Source organism: Gymnoscopelus braueri, assembly GCF_963280865.1.
Source record: "Gymnoscopelus braueri genome assembly, chromosome: 4".
Classification (NCBI taxonomy): domain Eukaryota; kingdom Metazoa; phylum Chordata; class Actinopteri; order Myctophiformes; family Myctophidae; genus Gymnoscopelus; species Gymnoscopelus braueri.
Genome location: NC_137605.1, coordinates 118,561 through 139,466, shown reverse-complemented (window position 1 = coordinate 139,466; position 20,906 = coordinate 118,561). Strand labels below are relative to the sequence as shown.

The window sequence follows — 20,906 nt, the reverse complement described above, 5'->3', positions numbered from 1 at the left end:
AGCCCACCTGCCCACCTGGCCGTGCAGGATATTCAAAGGTGAGCCCCGTAGTGTGCCTGGCACGGCTCACATAGCTGTAGCAGCCGCTGTCCGCTTCGACCTCGCCAGGCCACAGTTTGCCGTGTTGTGTTCCCAACACTGTGTCTAAAGCAGGGAAACGTAGGCTACGTCTCCTGACCTTGTCTTCAGGAAAAAAAACTGAGATATTCTCTCTGTCACGGCTCACAAAAGCAAGGGACCTGTCGAAGGTCGGTACTGAGGCGGGACCATGGAGAGGTACAGCGCACACACCATAAGGAATGCTGTCAGCAGCATTTACAGGTTCCAACTCAGTTGCACTCATGTACATTAACTCAGAGCCAAGGTTCATATCAGAAGCTAAGCCTAACCGGACTTCAGGCTTCACCCCTGAGACAGGGGCAAAGCCCTTGGTCTTAGGCCCAGCATCTGAGTACTGGAAGAATATGCCCGCGTCTAGCTTGTAAACTCCGTCTAGCTTGGTGAGGGGATAAACGGTATAGCCATCTTCCGAGATCTCTGTGTAGATGTAGTGAAGTTTTCGGTAATTAGCGTGCTTAAGAACACTGTCCGAAACTATCTTGAACGTAGACTCGCCACCAGTCCCTGACATTCCGTAAGTGTTGTCCAGATAACCCAACGAGTACCGTCGGACACCCGACTTGGACATGTCCTGTGCGATCTGATCCAGCTCAGCGTGGTTGTACACCCGGTCCTCTGGGTCCACCTGCTGCAAGTGCCTGTTAAAGAGCTGGACCGACGAGCAGTACCTCTGGCGGTAACGTGCTGTGGGCATAGTCACCACTATTCCTGCACGGTTGTTGCTACGCCGGCACATCTCCTCAAACAGGATAACACCGCTCCGATCTGGGTAACTCTCCAGTGAAGGGACCCTAACCCTAGTGCCATGCTTAGATCCCATCATCCAGCGCCCCGGATTGATCTTGTGGCAATCGGGGGTACTGGGGTGATCAGGAGCAAACACACCCAAGCTGTCGATGTCCAGGAATAACCCATGTTTGGCCACCACCTCAGCCAGCTGTTGCAGTGAATCTTCCGCTTGGTAGGCCAACCTTGATGTGACAGGGGGAGCTCCAGGTATGAGAGGTATGAGGTTACTGATACGCAGAACCTCTGCAAGGTCAAACGCTTTCACAGCTGGTACAATCTCAAGCTCTGAGCCATACCTGAATTGTAGGCTCTCAAAATCCTTAACTGAGACCTGATCCACAGAAATCTCTACCACAGCTATAAACAACCTCTGGATATAGCCCTGGCCAACATGGTTGAGCTGTAGCATCCAGTCGAAGACTGATGCGACCTCTACCAAATTGGGCCTTGTGTCAAAGGAAATTTTCACCCCAATGCGACCAGGCCACCTCTGCCTTATTATGGTGTCTATGGTGCTCTTCCCATTCTCAGATATGTATAGGTTGCGAGGGTAGTGTCCTGGCTCCCCAGATGCATGACTGTGAGGTATCATCACAGTTGAAGTGATGTCACCGGTCATTACTCGCAACTCAATTAGGGTAGTGTCACAATGTTGCATATCAAAGGGCGCAGCTGGGCTGGAGTGTGCAGGGCCGTGGCTCAATGTGAACACAAACTCTGTAACCAGACAGAAGCGCTCTGTGCTTGGGTAGGTAGAACCTATCAAGCTCCTTCCGGTCCGCAGGCTGAAATGATCTGGTGGATCATATGACACTGTGAGAGTCCAACCGGACTGGGGAATAAATACTTTGGCCCTGTTCAGGCATGCCGGCGAGCAGGGCCCAAGTGGGTTCATGTAGTCAAGTACTGCCTGTGTGCAGTTGCAATGTGTGCTAATCTTTGGCTCCCAATGGGAGTTAACCGGGATGTCCTTTATCAATATGAGTTTATCACCACCATAAGCTTTCGATTTGAGCGTCAGGGTCAGCTCTATGCTGCGGTAAGTGAAACATGTGAAGCCAGGAATCACCAGGAACCCAAGGTAGATCCAGTCCTGAACATAACCATGGTGCAATTCATGCCTGTAGTCTCTACCGTTCATGGACAACAGCTCAACACGGGCACCATCTGAACCCGTAGCTCGCCATATCAAGTCCGGCTTGCTGACCTTGTAGTTGCTCAGGGTTTCCACTGGCATTGTCAGGAATGCACGTACGACCACTTCCTTTGCACCATGCTCACACCACACATTTGGCATGTCCACAAGAATGCCTAGAATGGGCTCCGGGTGCTTTAAAACGGGTTCAATCACATTTTGGTATAACTCCGTGGCAGATGTGTTAAACCCAGAATTCAGCAGTTTGGCATACATATGTTGAGCTGATTTGTATTTTAACAAGCACAGGGTTAAGGGATAATTTTTCTTAGGACAAAGGTTCTTCATCACTTCCTCAGGCAAGGTCCTTGTCCACTGTAGGTTCAGTTCATCCATCATGATCACTTCATGTTCACTGGGAATTGGTGCAATGACTGTTAAGTGTTTTGAGCGGACTTCTGTGGGTGAGACACAAACAGTGTCGTGCCATGTTGTTCCCTGGACTAGTGTGACCTGGTCACCGGAGCAATTACTGTGCATTATGCAGGCTTCTGAGTATCCAGGGGTGCGCCCAACGTGAAAACCTTCATAGCACCGTGTAGAGCAGTAGCCATCCCTGCCGGCCTGACCTAAAGGGCAGCGGTACCTACACCTGGGTGTTAGCCCCTCACAAGAGTACAGCCGTGCATTTCTTCCGCAACTCTTTTTGGCCAGTTCTACCATATCTGACCCATTAGCAGCTAACCAGCAACTCTCCAGGTCAAGTTGCATGAAGGTCCTGTTTCCTTGTTCAATTGAAGCCAGCTGTTGCATCAGCAACATGGTGTTTAGACCAACAATGACTGCCTTTTGTGTGATTGCCATTTCGGTAGTCTCAGTGAGCCAAGGTGTTAACGCTCATGGCTCTGGCCACAGGGTTAATTTGGCAAGCTCTCAAGACTCTCAAATGCCACCAACCACTATTACTGACTTTCCCGCTATCACCCCAGTACAGGATGCCGGAAGGATCCGTGGGCCCGAGGAAGACACCAGGAGGCCTGTGCTCCTTAGTCTCTTTGATGGTACGAGTAGCATCTGCAAGCCCTTCTTGAACGCCGGATGGGAAGTCCACACGCTCGATATTCTCAGCACTCACCAACCTACCATATGCAAGGACATACTAAAGTGGGAACAACAGAACTGGTCGGGGAACTTTCCAGATGTTATCTTCGCGGGGCCAGAATGCAAGAACTATAGCCGGGCTAGGAGCAAGGCCAAAAGGCCAAGGAACCTAGACTACGCCGACAAGCTGGTGACCAAGATGCTTGAAATCATTGACTACTTCCACAAGAAGAACCCAAAGCTACAATACTTTGTGGAGAACCCAGATTCCAGCTTGATGTGGAAGAGATTGATCTCAGCCCCTCTGTATGCTGATAAAAAAAAACATTTCCTGAGTCAGTTGTCCAAGCTCGATATCTGCAATTCATCGGGCAAGGAACAAAATATATTTAGGAAGCACAAAGCTCTTGCATCGCTTGCGAACAAGGCATCGCAAAAAGATGGACACGTGGTCTTGCTCGATTACTGTCAGTATGGTACCCTGTACAGAAAGCGGACGCGGATCATGACCAACAACCCATTCCATGGGCTGCTCTGCAACCCCTCGACATGTAAGTCTATGAAGAATGGCAGGCATCTGCAGACGGCACAGCGGGGTCCAGGTAGATCCAGAGATGGGAAGAGTATGAAGAACGATGCCATCCCCCTCGACACACTACATGCGTACCCAGATCGTCTAGTTCATGCCATTTTCGAACATGTCAAGAACGGTTTGGCTGAGCCCAGAGAAAAGAAAGGGCTGAATATCTAAATGATGGTTATCACCCATTCTGCAATAAAATGAATTACATTTTACACTCTGAACAACTTTTGTATTGGACATGTTTGCCTTTAATGCCTAGAAAGTGGTTAGATTTCTAACGGTATAGCCACAAGGTGGCGCTGTGTTTTTAAAAAAAAATACGTTTTTGACCCCCCCCCCCCTAAAAAAAACCCTAGATTTTGCCAACCATCCCACCTGACTAATTGAAGGACGCTGAGTCCAATGGTGCTGGTCCCGATTTTTTTTTATGTTTGGAAAGTGGTTAAATCACAGTTACTAATAACTTAAAGATTCTAACAAAAAATAAAAAATAAAAGAATTGACCACCCCACCTGACTAATTGAAGGACGCTGAGTCCAATGGTGCTGGTCCCGAAAATGTTTGGAAAGTGGTGAAATCACAGTTACAAATAATACACTACTAATACAAACAAATGTTTTTATGATATTTATTTTGCAATAAGATATTTGACATTACATTTACATACTTAGGTAACAAAGCAAATGTAGTTCAACTGTTTTGGCTGCACCTTCACCCTGAGTTTGTGATGATCATGTACCTTTTTATGTATTGGGCATGGGAATTGTGACTTAGTCATTGCACTCACAATTGTCATTTCTTGGTCCTGTCTTTCCACTCTTGTATCAACCCCCCACAGCTCTTTCAATTGTTTCCTCACTTTGCAGAGCAGCTCTTCTCCTGGTGCCATTGAGGACCCTCCTGCAAACAACCTCCTACCATGCTCTCCACTGCAGAGCACTTTATCAAAACCCGGTCCCAGGGATGACACGTCTGGCTCGATTGGGTTTGAGGATAGCCCAACTGAAGCTGCTTCAGGACTCTCGCAGTCAGGTTGCGGATACTGGGAGTTGAATGTGGCCACATACTTGAATGCTGCAATGCCCTGAGCATCTTGCTTGTTGCAGTTAGGCAGCCTTATGCTCTTCCTGCTTGCATATGGTCCAACGTCCACAGCTGACTCCCTAGGCTCGTTCCGAGTGGATACAAGCAAGCACTTTGCGCCGAAGGTGACTTTCATATCTTTAACTTTGGCTATGTCGCAGAGGCCACACCGTTTTGGGTCTGCGGGCTTGGAAAGCAGTGCGTAGTGGAGTGCTCGTTTACCGAGATTTCTAATCAGGCTTCTGTATGCGTCTATACCACTGAGGCTGCAGAGCTCGACTGGAAGATACCAAAGCATCCTCAGGCTGAGTTTAACCTTGCTGGACACCCGCGCGTACACAGCAACCTTACCCACATCCACTGGGTCCAGCGTACTGCGCATAGATGAACCCATTGAGCTCAGTACGTCGCTTAAAGCTGAGATCAGGCTGATCGCCATTAGTTTGCATACCTTGAACCTGGTGATATCATCACCTTTTACGGACAGGTTCAGGTGATGAGTAGAGCAGCACTTTAGGTCGATATCTAAGTTCAACCTGCTCACCGGTCTCCCGGGTAAGAAAACCTCGTTGTAGCATAAGTCTTCGAATGGTCTACGTCGGCTGAGATTGCCGCGAGAAGTCACTACGTATGTGTGCAGGTTCTTACCGCGGAGCGGGTCAAACGGATCGTTCATGAGCAACACAGGGTTTATGGTGCCCCAAGAGCTGCGGTCCGGTAGCCCACTTAGACCGAGGGCTTTTTTGCCTGTGCAGTAAGACAGCAGGTAGTCAAACGTAACATCATTGCACACCTTCACCTTGTATTCCCCGTTGATCTGAGAGTCAGCGAGAACCAACGGAGAACTGTTAAACTCAACTATCCTCTGCACCGTGGGGTCCAACACTTGAGCAGGCTCTTCCGAGTCTGGGTAGCTGTTAGGGCTCAAATGCTTTGTAGGAGCATCTGCACCGGTTGAAATCTCATAATCTGAATCTGCTGCGTTTATTTGTGGAGCCTCGTTCACATCCCTCTGAGTTTCGCTAGGAGCCTCTTTGGTCATCAGGGGAGTCTGGTATGAGTACTTCCACTCGCTGTATCGTCCTTGGTCGCATCCCTTTAACTCCACACCGTGAAGTTCTAGGTGTTGCTTGCTGCTGCAGTCTAGGAGCCCAGAGGACTTGATCATCTCCTGAAAACTTGGGAGATCACTTGTGGAGGGTTCCTCGAAGTACATTGTAAGTGCACGGCTGAACAAAGGCCAATGGTGCATGATGTCATAGCCCCTTTTCATCATCTCCGTTACAGTTGCACCAAAAAGTTCATGTGTCCGTTTCCCCATTGCAAGCTCCATGTCATCGGGGTCCATGAACCCTGACCGTAGGTACTTTGCCGGGGATATGCCTTGTTGTGAAACCATTTTGATCAGTGCCTTGGTCGAGGCAGCTTGCGGAACACTCTCAAGGAGAATATGTTTCCGTGGTGAGCAAACGAGACTCTCTCTGGCACTGATCTGGAAGTCTTTCACTGCAACAATCTTGACTTGGGTCAGGGCACTCATGTCGCATGTTAGGGCCCTGCCCCTGAGGACCTGATTTTTCCTCACATCCAGCAGGGCATCATTTGCAGTCCACAATTCCCAGGATACACCGTTGCAGGCTCTAGTAAGGTAGACGATCGGGTCATCCGGCTCTGCGCTTCTGGACCTCTTCATTTGGAACCTGTATGCGTGTATGAAACTCACAAGACTTTTTAAATTTCTTTGTTCCTTAACTGGCTATTTTGAGAGAGCTAAACCTTCAGTCATATGTGCATTCTGGAAAGGGTGTGGCCAATCAAAGGGGGTTGGGGGCTGGGAGAATAGAGAAAACAATAGAGATAGGGTGCAAAGCAAAAGCAAATGCAAAGCAGGCTTGAAAAGGCAAAAATATATTAAAAGCAGAGGTGTGAAAAAGCAAAAAAAAATAAAAAGGAGCAAACCAACACTTACATCATGGCCTGAGGAGAGAAAGTGAGCATAGGCGGGCTCCCTGTAGCCTGTCTTGAATTTGTAGATCCTGTTTTCTGGGGTGCCACACCAGTCGGAAACCTTCTCAATCTCATAGAAGGACTCCAGTTTCTGTATCTTCTTCATCATTGACTCGACTCCCCTCTTCAATTCGCTGCACAGGTATCTGTTCTGGGCCTGAACCATAACGTTGATCTCTAGGTGCAGCAAGAGTGCTGCGAGTATTATCTTCATTGCCATGCTTTTCCCAACCTGCCGGGGGGCAACGCAGAGCGTGTAAGGGTTTGCATAACGGGCGAATAAAATGTCTACTACGCGGCCATGGGTAATGCCCGGTCGCTTATAGTCATAACGCTCTGAACCCAAAGGGGCCAGGTGCAGCTTGGCCAACAGCTTGTGCTTGTATTTGAACAACGAGTCACCAAACTGATTTTTTGTGATTCCCAGCACGACACCGCGGACCAACTCAAGCTGAAAAGGCTCCAAGCGCATTTGATTGACTGTGAAATATTCAAAGACCCGTTGTACCATTCGTTCGAAACGGACCATCACAGAGCTGGACCCATCATCGCCATTTGCGCTGCAAAGCTTCTGCTTCAGCTCTTGAATGTGCTTAATGGTGTTTTCCATCCCAATGACCCTTATCATATCAGCCTTGTATCTGCGGTCAGTGTTGATCTGGTTGTACTCAAGTAGCTGGTCCTTGGCAAGCAGCAGATCACGCTGATCATCGAGTGATTTGTTGACCCTAATCCTTATGCAATCTGATGCCAAGCAGGGGGCCACCGTTCTCTCCCTGGCCAGGAGGTCAGGCACCGAAGCGGTGAGCAGCCAGCTCATCTTGCAAGGGTCCAAGCTTAAAGCATCAGGTTCGGGCAGCGGAAGGTGCTGCATTCCTATATGGCAGGATGATGACGATGATGATGATGATGATGATGATAGTTGCTGTGTGGATGTAGCAACTGTTCTTTGCTCTCCTGAAGAAATACTCAATGGGCCTATGACACTCGCGACATCTGCTGAATCTCTCATGGGAGCGGACATTGAGAGCATCGAGCATGTGGCACTACCTGCTAAGATTTACTTCAGGTACTGCTGGGCCTTTACTGGTCCAATGTGTCCTAACGCTAAGTCAGTTGAAATTAGTAGGCAGCTGATGGGTCACGCAGACCTCAATACATGTAAGCTTAACATGGACCTTGCCAACCATTCAGTTAAATGTTTTTGGCAGCTGGAGGACGGAGCCCTTGTCAGGGTCTCCTCCTTCGCACAGGACGTTGCTTTCAGAAGGCTGCGACATGCGGCAATGGTGAAGCAGGCCTTCCACGGAAACGCGGAGAGTTACAAGGCCATGTGTTTCAACCGGTCTTACGCAGAAACCCACCTTAAGAGGCTGTGCGCGCAAGCCATCCGTTATGCAGGGTGCGGAGAGGAGCCATTCCACAACATGTACGCCAACCACCCCCTATGGCCTCCTCCCGAGTCATGGAGCTTGCAGCGCTACGACGCACGCGTAGCACTGCTGGATGAAAAGCCCATTGAGTGCGTGGTCATACCTGATGGTGCTGTGCTGCTCTCAGAGCTGAGGCCGCTGTACAGGGCCTACTTCCACTATGTATTGACTAGACTTGATGATTACTTAGCACCAAAGGTCAGTCTACTAGATGCGGAGTGGCTAGTCGACTACGATTCATCTGAGATCAAACACGCTCGGTCATTACGGTACAGCGTTTACAAGAGGATGCTCATAGTGCTGGCGTTGTTTTTCAACTGCCCGTGAGTACAGAGACTACTAACTTTTACAACTCTGATGGCTATGTAGAGCAAACCCCCAAAAAACATGTCTGTATACATGGACAATCCTACAGAGGGTTTTCGTGACCCGTTGGTTCTCGATTTTCTGAAAGCCATGGGTTTAACCACTGGACTTAAACAAACCTTCAAGAAATACAACTTTGTGCAGTTCATCCGAATGCCTGCAGATGTTGTAAATAATTACGGAAAGGAATTTGTGGCAAAGTATGTGGAACTACTTCACAGGATAAGCACACTGTGCAAGGCAGGCATTTCTTTGGATGACAGTTTTAAACAAGAAGTGGCTAATTACTCTATTAGGGAGCTTTATCCTCCCAAGATTGACATGTGTCAACTGCAGACCAAACATTCATCATTGAGAGCAGATAACGATCAGGAGTATTACGAAACCCAAAGAGAGGCCATAGAGTCTGGTGTTGAAGGACTTGACAAGGAGGGACAAGTCTTTCCCCACACCAGCACAAGGGAATTTCCTTGCAACAATGAAACCGAGTCCTGTTATTTCTCCAAGTATAACGCAGGGGGCTTGGATTCAAACTGCTACTACACTAAACCTGGAAAGATCTCACAATACTATGAGGATACCACAAAAAACGGGGCAGAAAACGTGTTCTACTGAACCTGCCCCACCACCAATTGGCCACGGATTGGACCAGGAGGACAACGCTGAGCTCCAACCGGGTGGAACACTTGGAATGCCACCAGAGCTGGAAGCAAGACTAAAAAAAAAACGCAGAGAAAAAGTACACAGTAACATTGAGAGATCTGAAATAAATATACCAAAAACAAACGGATGACATTGTGTTTTTTTATATGTTATATGATGTATATAAGACTACATCAACCACTTTACCTGTGAATTTACCTGTGAATTTGAGTTTGCCTTTCTTCAGGTGGGAATACCATGAATTGAATTGTATAGGCTGACATGAAAAGGTTAGAGCGCCACTGATATAGAAACATTATATGTTTTAAAAAAAACTGTAGGCCTCAAACTCTCAAATAAACTCAATTTTACCTGAGAGATAAAACCCCCTTCTTTATTGGATCACTTTCCTTGAGTATTTAAGGCAAGATCTGTTTGTGTTATTGTCAGTCCTTATATGCCCCCTTACACTTCTTAGAGACATGGGACTCGTAAGGACTGGTGAAGAGAGGAAGGCAGCCTTGGGGTTTTATATCCAGATCTAGTGAGCATTGACCAAGAGAGAAATATGGCCTCCTGCACCATGATCCCTTCTAAAGAACAATTTCTGTGTTCCATCTGTATGGACGTGCTCAATGCACCAGTCACAACTCCATGTGGGCACAACTATTGTAAGATCTGTATTAATCATTATTGGGAGACTGCAAGCGTGTGTATGTGTCCATTGTGTAGAAAAACCTATTCACACATACCACAACTATCTGTCAATACTTGTATTTCTGAGACTGTTAATCACTTCAGGAAACACTGGAACTGGAAAGATGAATATGAAAAACACAAGCCTGAAATTGACAAGATGATCGAAGAGAGAAAACTTAAGATCCAAGAATGCAAACGCTCAGTACAGCTCAGCAAGAAACACACAGAGACAGTGATGGCGTGTGGTTCGCAAGCCATCACTGGTCTGATCAAGTGGATTGAGAAAGGCCGGGAAAAGCTCAGTGATCAGGTTGCAAAGGAGCAAAAAAAGAGAGAGAAACTGGTGGAAAACGTTATAGAAAAGCTACAACAGGAAATATCTCAGTTGGAAAACATCAGCTCTGAAAGGCTACTCAACACCAACATCCCTGCACGCAAAGATGATTGGACAAAAACAATCAACGGACATCTCTCTTCCTTTGCGAATACTGAATTGGTTGCTCAGGATGGGATGTTTGAGCTGTGCAAGCAAATCGATCAGGAAAAGAGCATGATAGGTGAAAAGGTTAAACAGAATCTTGCAGGTACCACAAAGATATTCTGGCATCAGAATAGTTTTTTAAGAACCTTTGTAGGAATGTACATCTTATCATCCTCCATTATTTATTATTATTTACTATCCATGCTTCTCAGCCACAGGACTACATAGTCACACTATCAACTTTCCCTCAATCCTCACACATGTCATATACCATAACAAAATAACTTATATCCTTGCCCATATCAATTTTAAGGACAAACCAGTTTGAACTGGTTGATTTCTAATCCGAAAATGTCCCTCTTTATTGGATTACTTTCCTTGAGTATTTAAGGCAAGATCTGTTGGTGTTATTGTCAGTCCTTCAGAAAATGTCCAGACATGTTTTGTATGCCCATGGGCATGGGCGGATTCTGGTGTTGCTGATTTGCCTTACACTTCTTAGAGACATGGGACTCGTAAGGACTGGTGAAGAGAGGAAGGCAGCCTTGGGGTTTTATATCCAGATCTAGTGAGCATTGACCAAGAGGGAAATATGGCCTCCTGCACCATGATCCCTTCTAAAGAACAGTTTCTGTGTTCCATCTGTATGGACGTGCTCAATGCACCAGTCACAACTCCATGTGGGCACAACTATTGCAAGATCTGTATTAATCATTATTGGGAGACTGCAAGCGTGTGTATGTGTCCATTGTGTAGAAAAACCTTTTCACACATACCACAACTATCTGTCAATACCTGTATTTCTGAGACTGTTAATCACTTCAGGAAACACTGGAACTGGAAAGATGAATATGAAGAAAAACACAAGCCTGAAATTGACAAGATGATCGAAGAGAGAAAACTTAAGATCCAAGAATGCAAACGCTCAGTACAGCTCAGCAAGAAACACACAGAGACAGTGATGGCGTGTGGTTCGCAAGCCATCACTGGTCTGATCAAGTGGATTGAGAAAGGCCGGGAAAAGCTCAGTGATCAGGTTGAAAAGGAGCAAAAAAAGAGAGAGAAACTGGTGGAAAACGTTATGGAAGAGCTACAACAGGAAATATCTCAGTTGGAAAAAATCAGCTCTGAAAGGCTACTCAACACCAACATCCCTAAACGCATAGATGATTGGACAAAAACAATCAACGGACATCTCTCTTCCTTTGCGAATACTGCAATGTTTGCTCAGGAGGGGATGTTTGAGCTGTGGACGCAAATCGATCAGGAAAAGGGCATGATCGGTGAAAAGATTAAGCGGAATAATGTGGATGCTGCTATCAGGAGGATCCAGCACTATACAGTGGATATAACTATGGACCCAGACACAGTGAGTCCCTGGTTCGATGTGTCTGATGATGGAAAACAAGTGAAGGTTAGAAGTGTAAAACAGAATCTCGCAAGCACCACAAAGAAAGTATGGCATCAGAACTATTTTTTAGGAACACAAACATTCTCCTCAGGTAGGTTTTACTTTGAGGTTCAGGTTAAAGGGAAGGACTTTTGGTGTGTAGGAATTAGCACAGAGTCCATCAACAAGAATGAAGCAAGCATGACTTTCAACGATTTCTGCCCCAGCAAGGGTTGCTGGGCTTTAACCATGTGCAAAGGAATAATAACCCCTTTTCAAAAAAAACGTTTTGGTTCATTTGGTTCAACACAGCAGGTTAAGAAAGTGGGAGTGTTTGTGGATTACGAGGGACGTATGGTCTCTTTTTTCGAACCTGAGGCAAGAGTTTGTATCTACTCATTCAGAGACTGCTGCTTCACTGATAAACTCTATCCATTGTTCTCTCCTGGTTACTTAAATGGTACCAACTCCGCTCCTCTGATCATATGTCCTGTCCATGTGCAGGCATATACCCACAAGGATGGCCAGAATGAATCCTCTCCACCTTCTAAAAAAAAGAAAACTCAGTCCGTGATGACCTCATTTGTTCAAACCTATATCTAAGCGTGTTGTCTGAATCCTATTCATTGTTCGAAACAGATGAATCAGATACTTTCTGTATCATGGCAGAAGCTCCCCACCTTGTGTGTTTTGGCACTAAAAAACAATACACTCTGATCAAGGAGACTGAATCTTTGTTGAAGAACAGCGGCTTCTATTGGGGTCCAATGAGTGCAGAGGAGGCGTACAGAGAACTTCTAGGTACCCCTGTGGGAACCTTCCTCATCCGTGACAGTGCTCATCAAAAGTACTTTTTCACAATGTCCTACAGTACATTCACGGGTCCTAGGAGCTCACGCATAAAGGTGGAAGACATGGGGTTCCGTCTCTACATCGACCCTGAACGTTGGTTCCCAACCCTTTTCGCTCTGTTGAAACATTACAGAGTTGAAGGAAAAATCACCATTGCTCACAGGAAACGAAGGCCAGATTTGAAGGAGATGTGTCGCAAGTGCATAATGGAAGCATGTTGCTGTGAGGAAAACGTGGAACAGCTTCCTACAAGCCCTGTTTTGAAGGAGTTTCTGAAGATGTTTCCCCATGATTTTTAGGGGGCTGGGTGTTGTCGTCTGATGAATGTTCAATAAAAATGATCACTATCGCACAAAAATATTGTTTGTCAGTAATTCCTGCAGGGTGGAGATCTAACTCCTCTCTCAGGTCAAAGTGAGTTCATCTGAAAATTTGAGGTAGGGTTAGACCAAAGTGTTTTCTCTCTGTCTGGAAGCAGTATGTTTTCTCTCTGAATGTGTCTCTCTCTAAATGTGTCTTCAGGTCAAATTCAGTTCAGGGCAAACTGAGTACATTTGGAGTTGAGGTATTCTGACAGAATACCAGAAGTATTATGACAAACTAGTGCGAGTGAAGGTCAAACTGAGTTTATTTGACAATGGTACAAAAAGGTGTTCTGAAAGAAAACACACAATCTCTCTGTCTTCTCTCAGTCTCGATATCAAATGTCTGTACTTGTGAGAAATAAACACATCAACAAAAGAAACAGGCACAAGTTGAATGATGTTTTCTTTGTTATTTATTTATTCAACTCAAAATGATAACAAAAAATAGATACAGTAAAGAAAATCTTGAAAAAACGGGAGAAACACACAATTTAGCTATATAGTAATTATTGTCAAAACTGATGGAGTACTGCTGTGCAGTTTGTTCACATCATTTGCAAAGTGTGCATGGGAAATACAGATGAGTTTCTCTCTAACTCCCTTTTACGCGGACCATGTCATCGCTGAAACTTTCACTCCTGCATTTCGGGCAGGTTCCATGTCCATGAGTGCCTGTCCATATGGCAATGCACTTCTGACATCCAACCAGATTGGTGCACTTTGGACAAAATATTGGATTCTCCATCAACTCTTGGCAACACGTGCAAAGATAAGTAGATGCCTGTTCATGAGTCAAGGCCACAGTGCTGAGTCCGTTAGTGTTGGCAGTCTCTGAGATTGACGTCTCTTCTCTTTCATCACATATATCATCCCTCCCCATCATCTCTAGAATCTGCTTATGGGGAGATGCCTCCCCATAAGGATAGGCTGAATATATTGCAGCAATTTCTTCTCGGGTTGACTTGCTAATGTCCTTGTACTCTTCTTCATCATCATGGAAGTATAATTTAAAAAAATTCTTGTAATCCTGAAAGTGTGTACTCTCCATCCGTTCCAGATGTTCAAGTACCTTAATTCCTGAATCCTGAACTGTAGAAACCTCAGTCTCTCTCTCTCTCTCTCTGTGTGTGCTGTGAGTGCTGTGTGTCAGAGTCCTGTCCAAAAAAGTTCTTGCACTTCTTTTCATCTCGGGATTCTTGTTGAGACTTTCGAAAAGATATGGATCGAGCTCCTTTACGCAATCGTACAGCAAGTACAATTGATGCTTAAGAAAAATAAAAAGTTGTCTCATCATGCTGTGAGGTGTTTTTTCCACTTTCAAGATTTCATTTTGTTCACCTCTAATAGCACCCCTCTCAATCAAGCCATCTATGATAACTTGTGGCAAAGAACACCTTTGAATCAGATCCGAACGCCGCACCTTGACCCAATCTGCCTTTTCGGTGTTGGTCATGTTGCTCATCTTGTAGATGATGTTGTTGTTGTTCAAGGTCTCACTGGATGCAATGTGTTAGGTGAGTGTATGGAAGGAGTTGGGCTGGGCTCTTAAAAACTGCTTACATTTGTACTGAAGGTTTATGTAAATTTAAGTGAACCAACCAATCACAACCCTCAGTTCTCACACCAGAGAGAAACAACAACCTTTGTTACTTGCAATGTGTGCTTTATTTAGTTATTTCATATGTTTTACATGGATTTTTTCTTTACCCCCAGTACAAGAAAGTCAGTGGTGAAAAATACGTACACCCCTTCCCGATAGCTTGCTTGTTGGTGTCTCTGAGTTCTTTTTGCCAATTTGGGGTATTATGACAACTGAGGGAAGCAACATACAAATACACATTTTTTTGCACACACACTTTAGGTGTTCCCCAGTCAAAACGTGGGAATCTTCACCCCTCCCACGAACAGAATAGTGCGACCCTTCTTGCCATCGGTCCGAATCCTAGTGATGAAAAAGAGGAAAGGTACATTGACAATGAACTCCCTAAACCTTGTATCCTCCATACCAAACAGAGTCATTCCAGTAACAGCGGCAGCCACCGTGCCCTCCTCGTCCACCACCACCATGCACTTTTGCTTAGTTGTCCCAATTAAAGGCACACTCAATTTTTCCAAGGCTTCCCCCAGCTTCAGTTCGCATTCCATCCGCCACTTGGGCAACACCACTTTATACCGACAAGCGTATAGGGCTAAGTCAAGGTCCAGGTAGGGCGTTATATCCGACACGCTGTGCAGCAGTTCACACACGTTGTGAACCTCTAACCCCCTCTGAGGTATCAGAATATGCATGACAGCTTTGTCTTCGCCCTCGTAGGGCAGGTGCAGAACCCTGAAGAGTTTTTGGTTCTCCGTAATCTGCGTTGGGGTGTTAGACTCCTCCGTGCGACACATGGCTTGGACTTGCATTTCAGAGTTTGGCTCGTAGAAGAAACTTTGGTCTTGCGTGTTAAATTTGTTAAATTTTGTCTTCCAAGTACCCTTGAAGTAAACTGCGTTCATTGCCACTAGTCTAGCGCCCTTAACATCATAGGAGTTCATCATGTTTTTGATCATGCCATTTGTATGTGTTTTGGCAAACTCATTTAACAGGTCAACAAGCTCCTTGCTCTCTAGATCAGACTTAATGGGTTTCACAACCACGTAGACGCACTGCTCAGTGAGCAGCACCATTAGCTCCTCAGGAATCTCCTCAAAGTTGCAGCCCCACATTAAGTTGGCTGTCTTAGTTGAGCTTGAGTTTCCGATGTCGTCGTTCAAGCCTCTACGCCTGAGCGGCTCACCGGTCCACTCAGGGACAGGGACACCAGCTTTTTTTGCTTCTAGAAACTCATTGCGAAATAACGCCAGGGCCGCGACGCTGGTGAAGCCCAGCGGGCAAATGCAAATGTTATGGGTGCGCCCGTAAACTTGCATTAGCTCCAATGACATCTTTGTGGCTTTGTCCATTGCTGCTGAAATTATGTCAGGTGTTGTGCTTCTAGAGCTAGATCAGGGACAACTCAGAGTCTTACACAGACCAATGTATACTTGAGCAACAGAGCTCTGTAGGACCCGCCCCGTCTAACAGGATCCTGGCCATCTATGTAAGACTAGCGTTTTTGCTAGAGTGCACCTTAATGAAACATTGTAATAGGGATGACTGTAGGGTGTGAGTCTCCAGGGTTTAGTATAGTTAACAAGTTGCGAACAACAGAGCAATATTTACACACCAGAGAGAAACAACAACCTTTGTTACTTGCAATGTGTGCTTTATTTAGTTCTTTCATATGTTTTACAGGGATTTTTTCTTTACCCCCACCCAGTACAAGAAAGTCTGTGGTGAAAAAAACGTACACCCCTTCCCCATAGCTTGCTTGTTGGTGTCTCTTACGCTCCAAACTACGCAGGACACAGGTTTTGATCAGAGAGGGACAAAAACCATATATACATATCTTCCCAGATTTTATCACAATTGTCATGATCATTAATTCCATCAAAGAACACGATGCGATCTCCCACCACTGAACAGAACTTGCCCCTTGTATTATGTGGGCGTTTTCCCTTGGTCTCCAATCTCTTCCAGGAGCGGCTCTCTGGGCTGAACTTCAGCAGATCATCGTAGTACGGGTTAGGGTTTGGTACCCTGTGTTCAACATTACAGCCACCAGCTAGGTACAGCTCCTCATCGTACACAAACGCTGTAGTAAGGATGCGTTTTTTGTCAAAAGGCGATTCATAAAATATTTTAAGCCAAGAGTTGGTCACTGTGTCAAACACCTTGACAATGTTGGTCATCCATTCGTTGCCACCAAACACAAACATCTCTGTCCCGATCATAGTAGAACAGCTGCCTTCTGCACCATGTGGTGATGGAGCGCCTGTTGCGCATAGTAGTGACCAGACCTTTGTTGCTGTGTCCAGCTTGTAGACCTCATGGGTTTGTTCCCTTCTGTTCTGGTGTTTTTTTATTCCTCCATATACATACATGTCCTCTCCTGAGACACAGGCTGCATGGTCATATCTCCCAGTAGGAACAGTGCTGGAAGATTTGACTTTGGACCACTCCTTTGTGATGACATGAAAGGCGAAGAGTTCATGGCAGAGAGCTTCATCATCATCAACTACATCCTGGTAGATATTCAGGCCTCCGTAGATATACACGACATGTCCTACAAGTACAGCCGAGTGGTAGCGGTTGCTACGAAAACCCAACATGTTCACGTGGGACAAAGTCTTCCACAGTAAAAGCTCCGTGTCATAGACATGAACACGAGCTTCTGAAACATCTTCACAGTGACCTTCAAAGAAGTACACCTCTTGTCCTACTGTCACAGCAGGTGTACCTTCTTGTATCCTATGTCCTTTCTCACGAACTATCCAGCAAGACATTTCTTTTCAAAGCTAATTTTGTAAGTTTCTCTGACTGGGCAGGTGTTCTTCAAAGATGGTAATATCTTTATTTAAAGTGAGTAACGACACTCCCAAGTGTCTGTAGAACTTGAGAGAGCAGTGATTGGCTTAAGTGATTGAGCTTTTTTTCTTCAAAAACCCCCTTTCTTTTTTGAAAATATGAAAAGTATGTGAAAGTGTGCTCTGCTACTTTCTGTAGAGGGTTTACCTCAGGCCTTCTCGTTTAAAAAGTCCCTGTGTCCGAATACATCTTTTGATGTATATGAGCTTTCCTCTCTGTGATGTGTCCATCTGGTAACCTTTCCTTTTATAATAGTCATAATAAACATAAATAAAACAAATATATTTGTGTGTTTTTTTTGTATTAGTTCTCTGTATGGATGCTTGTAATACTTGTCATCTCTTGACCCCCCCCGACACACACACACACACACACACACACGCTTCCAAGTTGGTATTTTTTTACGTCATTGTTTTTTATTATTATTACAACTGGACATATAAGCCTACAACAGTGCTGACTGAGTGGGTGAGGTTTTGCATAGAAACAATGCTTCACCAGTACAAAACTCCGAGCAAGAATGGATCCAGGACAGTAGACTGGATAAATCTTTCAACACTGCTCTGGTTCCCGCACAGGGTCATGTTTCCAACTTTCACATCCTTGTAGCATCTCAGTTGTTTGATATTATCCTTGTCTTGTCTGAAGATGGTCTCCAGCATGCACTCCAATGGTTGGAGACAGATGGCCTCTGTATACTTCCGTTTTAGAATCAAATGGCTTGTGTAACCCGGGTTGGTAATGTTCATCTCCTTCTTCATCTCCTTGCTCAGGATAAATTCCCCGTCTTGGCACTCAGTCCTCACTGCTACTTCAAGTTTTGTCTCTTTTTCATCCACAACTCCATGGTCTTTGAATATAAGGTGCCTCACAGACACATTGCAGAATCGCTCGATCATTCTCAGTTGCAGCTTGCTCACATGTAAAACGTTCCGCAACCCGCCTGTCTCCGCGTCTCCTCCTGCCATGTACATTAGGTCTGTTGTGAGCCTACATCTGGTGAGTTGAACGGTACCATTCGGACCGAGTAGATTGCAGGTTCTGAGAAAGGTTCGGGAACTGCCCCGTGCGCGTTCATGGGCAGAGCGCTGATCTTGTTCTAAGATCATTGCGGCCTTGAAGCTGTGGCCGCATTTCATCTCCAAAAGTGTTTCCTTGGTCACCGAGGCCAAGTCTATGCCTAGGTTGAAGTTGAAGTACAATAGGTGTTCAGACATTTTACGGTAGGCTGCAAAGACTGCAAAGGTCAGCAAAAGAGATGCAGTGTCATGCATCCTCTGCAGTTTAAAGTTATTGTATTCCATGGCCAGCTTCTCGTATACCTCGATCCCATCCTCGAAGGCCTCGTTACCTTTAGTCAGCATGTAGAAGATGTCGCTGTCAGGTATAATATTGAAGCGATCTCTGTGTCTTTCTAATAAATGAGTGGGATCCTTTGCTGCCTTTATTTTTTTATCCTTAAGGATGCACAACGCGATACGGTCAACTACCACATAGGTACATACAAGCGATGCATGCTCCTGCATCATGTGGAGGCGCTGCACAAACTCACTTGCCTGAAGCTCTCCTGTGACCACTGTAAAACAAGTCACTTTGTTTTGGTCAAAACCTGCTTGGTAATGTGCACGTGTGACTGCCATTGTTTCTGTTACTGTTTTTCAATGAGCTTTCTGTTCTGAAATGCTGCCCTTGTTAATGTATCTCTTGTCCAATGCACCCCTTTGTGGTGTGGCGAAGTTCTGTGTCACATAACAATGAAGAAAGTACATACCCACATGAAATTTGCAATTTCTTTATTTGTATTATTATTATTATTATTATTATTAATATATACTCTTCCTGACGTGTACAGGATTTATGAGACATGGCAGTGTGAAACAAGAATGTTCAGAGCTGTTTTCTCGTTTGTCATACTTTTCATTTTACACAGAAGTAGGGATGATCCAAGCACCCCTCCACTTTAGGTCTTTTCTTTGGGTCTTCATTGATCATCCTCTTGATGAGATCCTTGGCATGCACATCTTGAACACGGTCCAGGTTGTACTTAGCATCCAGAATGTTGTATATACACTGAGGGCCTTTGCCAAATGGATGGTGTCCTCCAGACAGGAGGTAATATAACAACATCCCAGCCACCTGTAGAATGAACATGAACATTTAGTTGTAGTATGTGTTGCTTTCATTGATACAATTATTTGCATGCTGAATAAGAACAAACCTGGATGTCAGCACTTCTTGTACCAGCACTATCTGTAAATACAGAAAGTACATCCTTATCAAAAGACATCAAGATGAGGGTCTCTTTCGCCATCCAGCATGATGGTCTTGCTCCTCCGGTACGGGCTTTATGTTCTGTTTGTCCTTTGTTGTCTGGTTTGCATATTCCAAAATCTGCCAATCTGGCCTTCCTTGTACCATCTGCAGGGTAAAATGGATAGATAAATAAAAAATGGTCAGGTCAAACTGATGCGTTCTCTCAAAATAACTCAGTTGACTTGAACTTGTCAGATAACTCTCAAATTAGGTGTGCATTAGGAGCTTGTTTTATTTTTTTCTTCTGTAGCTTACCAAACAATACATTCTCGGGTTTGATATTGCCGTGGAGGATTGGAGGGTTCTGATGGTGGAGCATCTTTAAGCCAGTGAGAACTTGTTGTGCAACTGCCTTTTCAGGAAGATGGTCTTCAGGAAACACAATTCTTGGATGTGGGATTCCTTGATGTAGGAACTTGATGTAATCTTCCAGTGAGTGATCACATAACTGAAGAACAATGTATCCAAAGTCCTGAGCCTCTACAAAGGCCAGATATCTTACAATGGAAGGATCATCCAGCTCTTTAAGCTTTAAAAGGTCTATCTCTTTCGCCAGCACATTAAAGTCTATTAGAGACATTCTCTTCATTGCAATTGGAGTTCCATCATCTTTTAACCCAAAGAAGACCTTAGTTCCATTACTTTCCCCTATGAGGAACTTATCATCTTCGCTGTATGTATGCTCCATGTAAGAGTTTGCAATTGTCTCTAACTCTTTTTTTTCTTTTTCTTTTTTTCTTCTTCTCTTCCTTTCTACTGGTTGTTTTGATGGCTCTGTGTTAGCCTCTTTCATGCTGAGAGAGGACATGAGAAATAAGAGCTCACATGCTCCGCCCAGTATATATATAGTTAATGCTGGTCTCTGAATTCAAAAGTATTAGCACAAGTATTCCCAAATCAGTTTTCTCACCAGCAGCAGAGAGAGCATTTATGCTATTCTCCAGGCAATACAAAAAAAACATACAGACTTCAACATCCCTATCCCAATTATATAGATGGATACTGACTCAGAGATGGAATTGACTTCTGCACGCTCAGGAGCGGAGAGTAGAGGGCTCATGGTTGTCTTGTCTAAGATCCCACCTTGGTACAGTAAC

General features: G+C 45.1%; 2 protein-coding genes across 2 annotated transcripts; both read right to left on the bottom strand.

Moving 5' to 3' along the window:
• Positions 1-14,918: 14,918 nt before the first annotated feature.
• On the bottom strand, positions 14,919-15,992 carry LOC308084501 (neuroserpin-like; the record flags this gene model as incomplete). The annotated part of the gene is made up of 1 exon (XM_080427166.1): positions 14,919-15,992. The coding sequence occupies one exon, from the start codon at positions 15,990-15,992 to the stop codon at positions 14,919-14,921; it is 1,074 nt and encodes a 357-aa protein (XP_080283292.1).
• Positions 15,993-19,351: 3,359 nt separating this feature from the next.
• On the bottom strand, positions 19,352-20,617 carry LOC308084331 (serine/threonine-protein kinase/endoribonuclease IRE1-like; the record flags this gene model as incomplete). The annotated part of the gene is made up of 3 exons (XM_080426925.1): positions 19,352-19,632; positions 19,715-19,914; positions 20,065-20,617. 3 exons carry the CDS (start codon positions 20,615-20,617, stop codon positions 19,414-19,416), a joined length of 972 nt encoding a protein of 323 aa, XP_080283051.1. The 3' UTR covers positions 19,352-19,413.
• Positions 20,618-20,906: the final 289 nt, after the last annotated feature.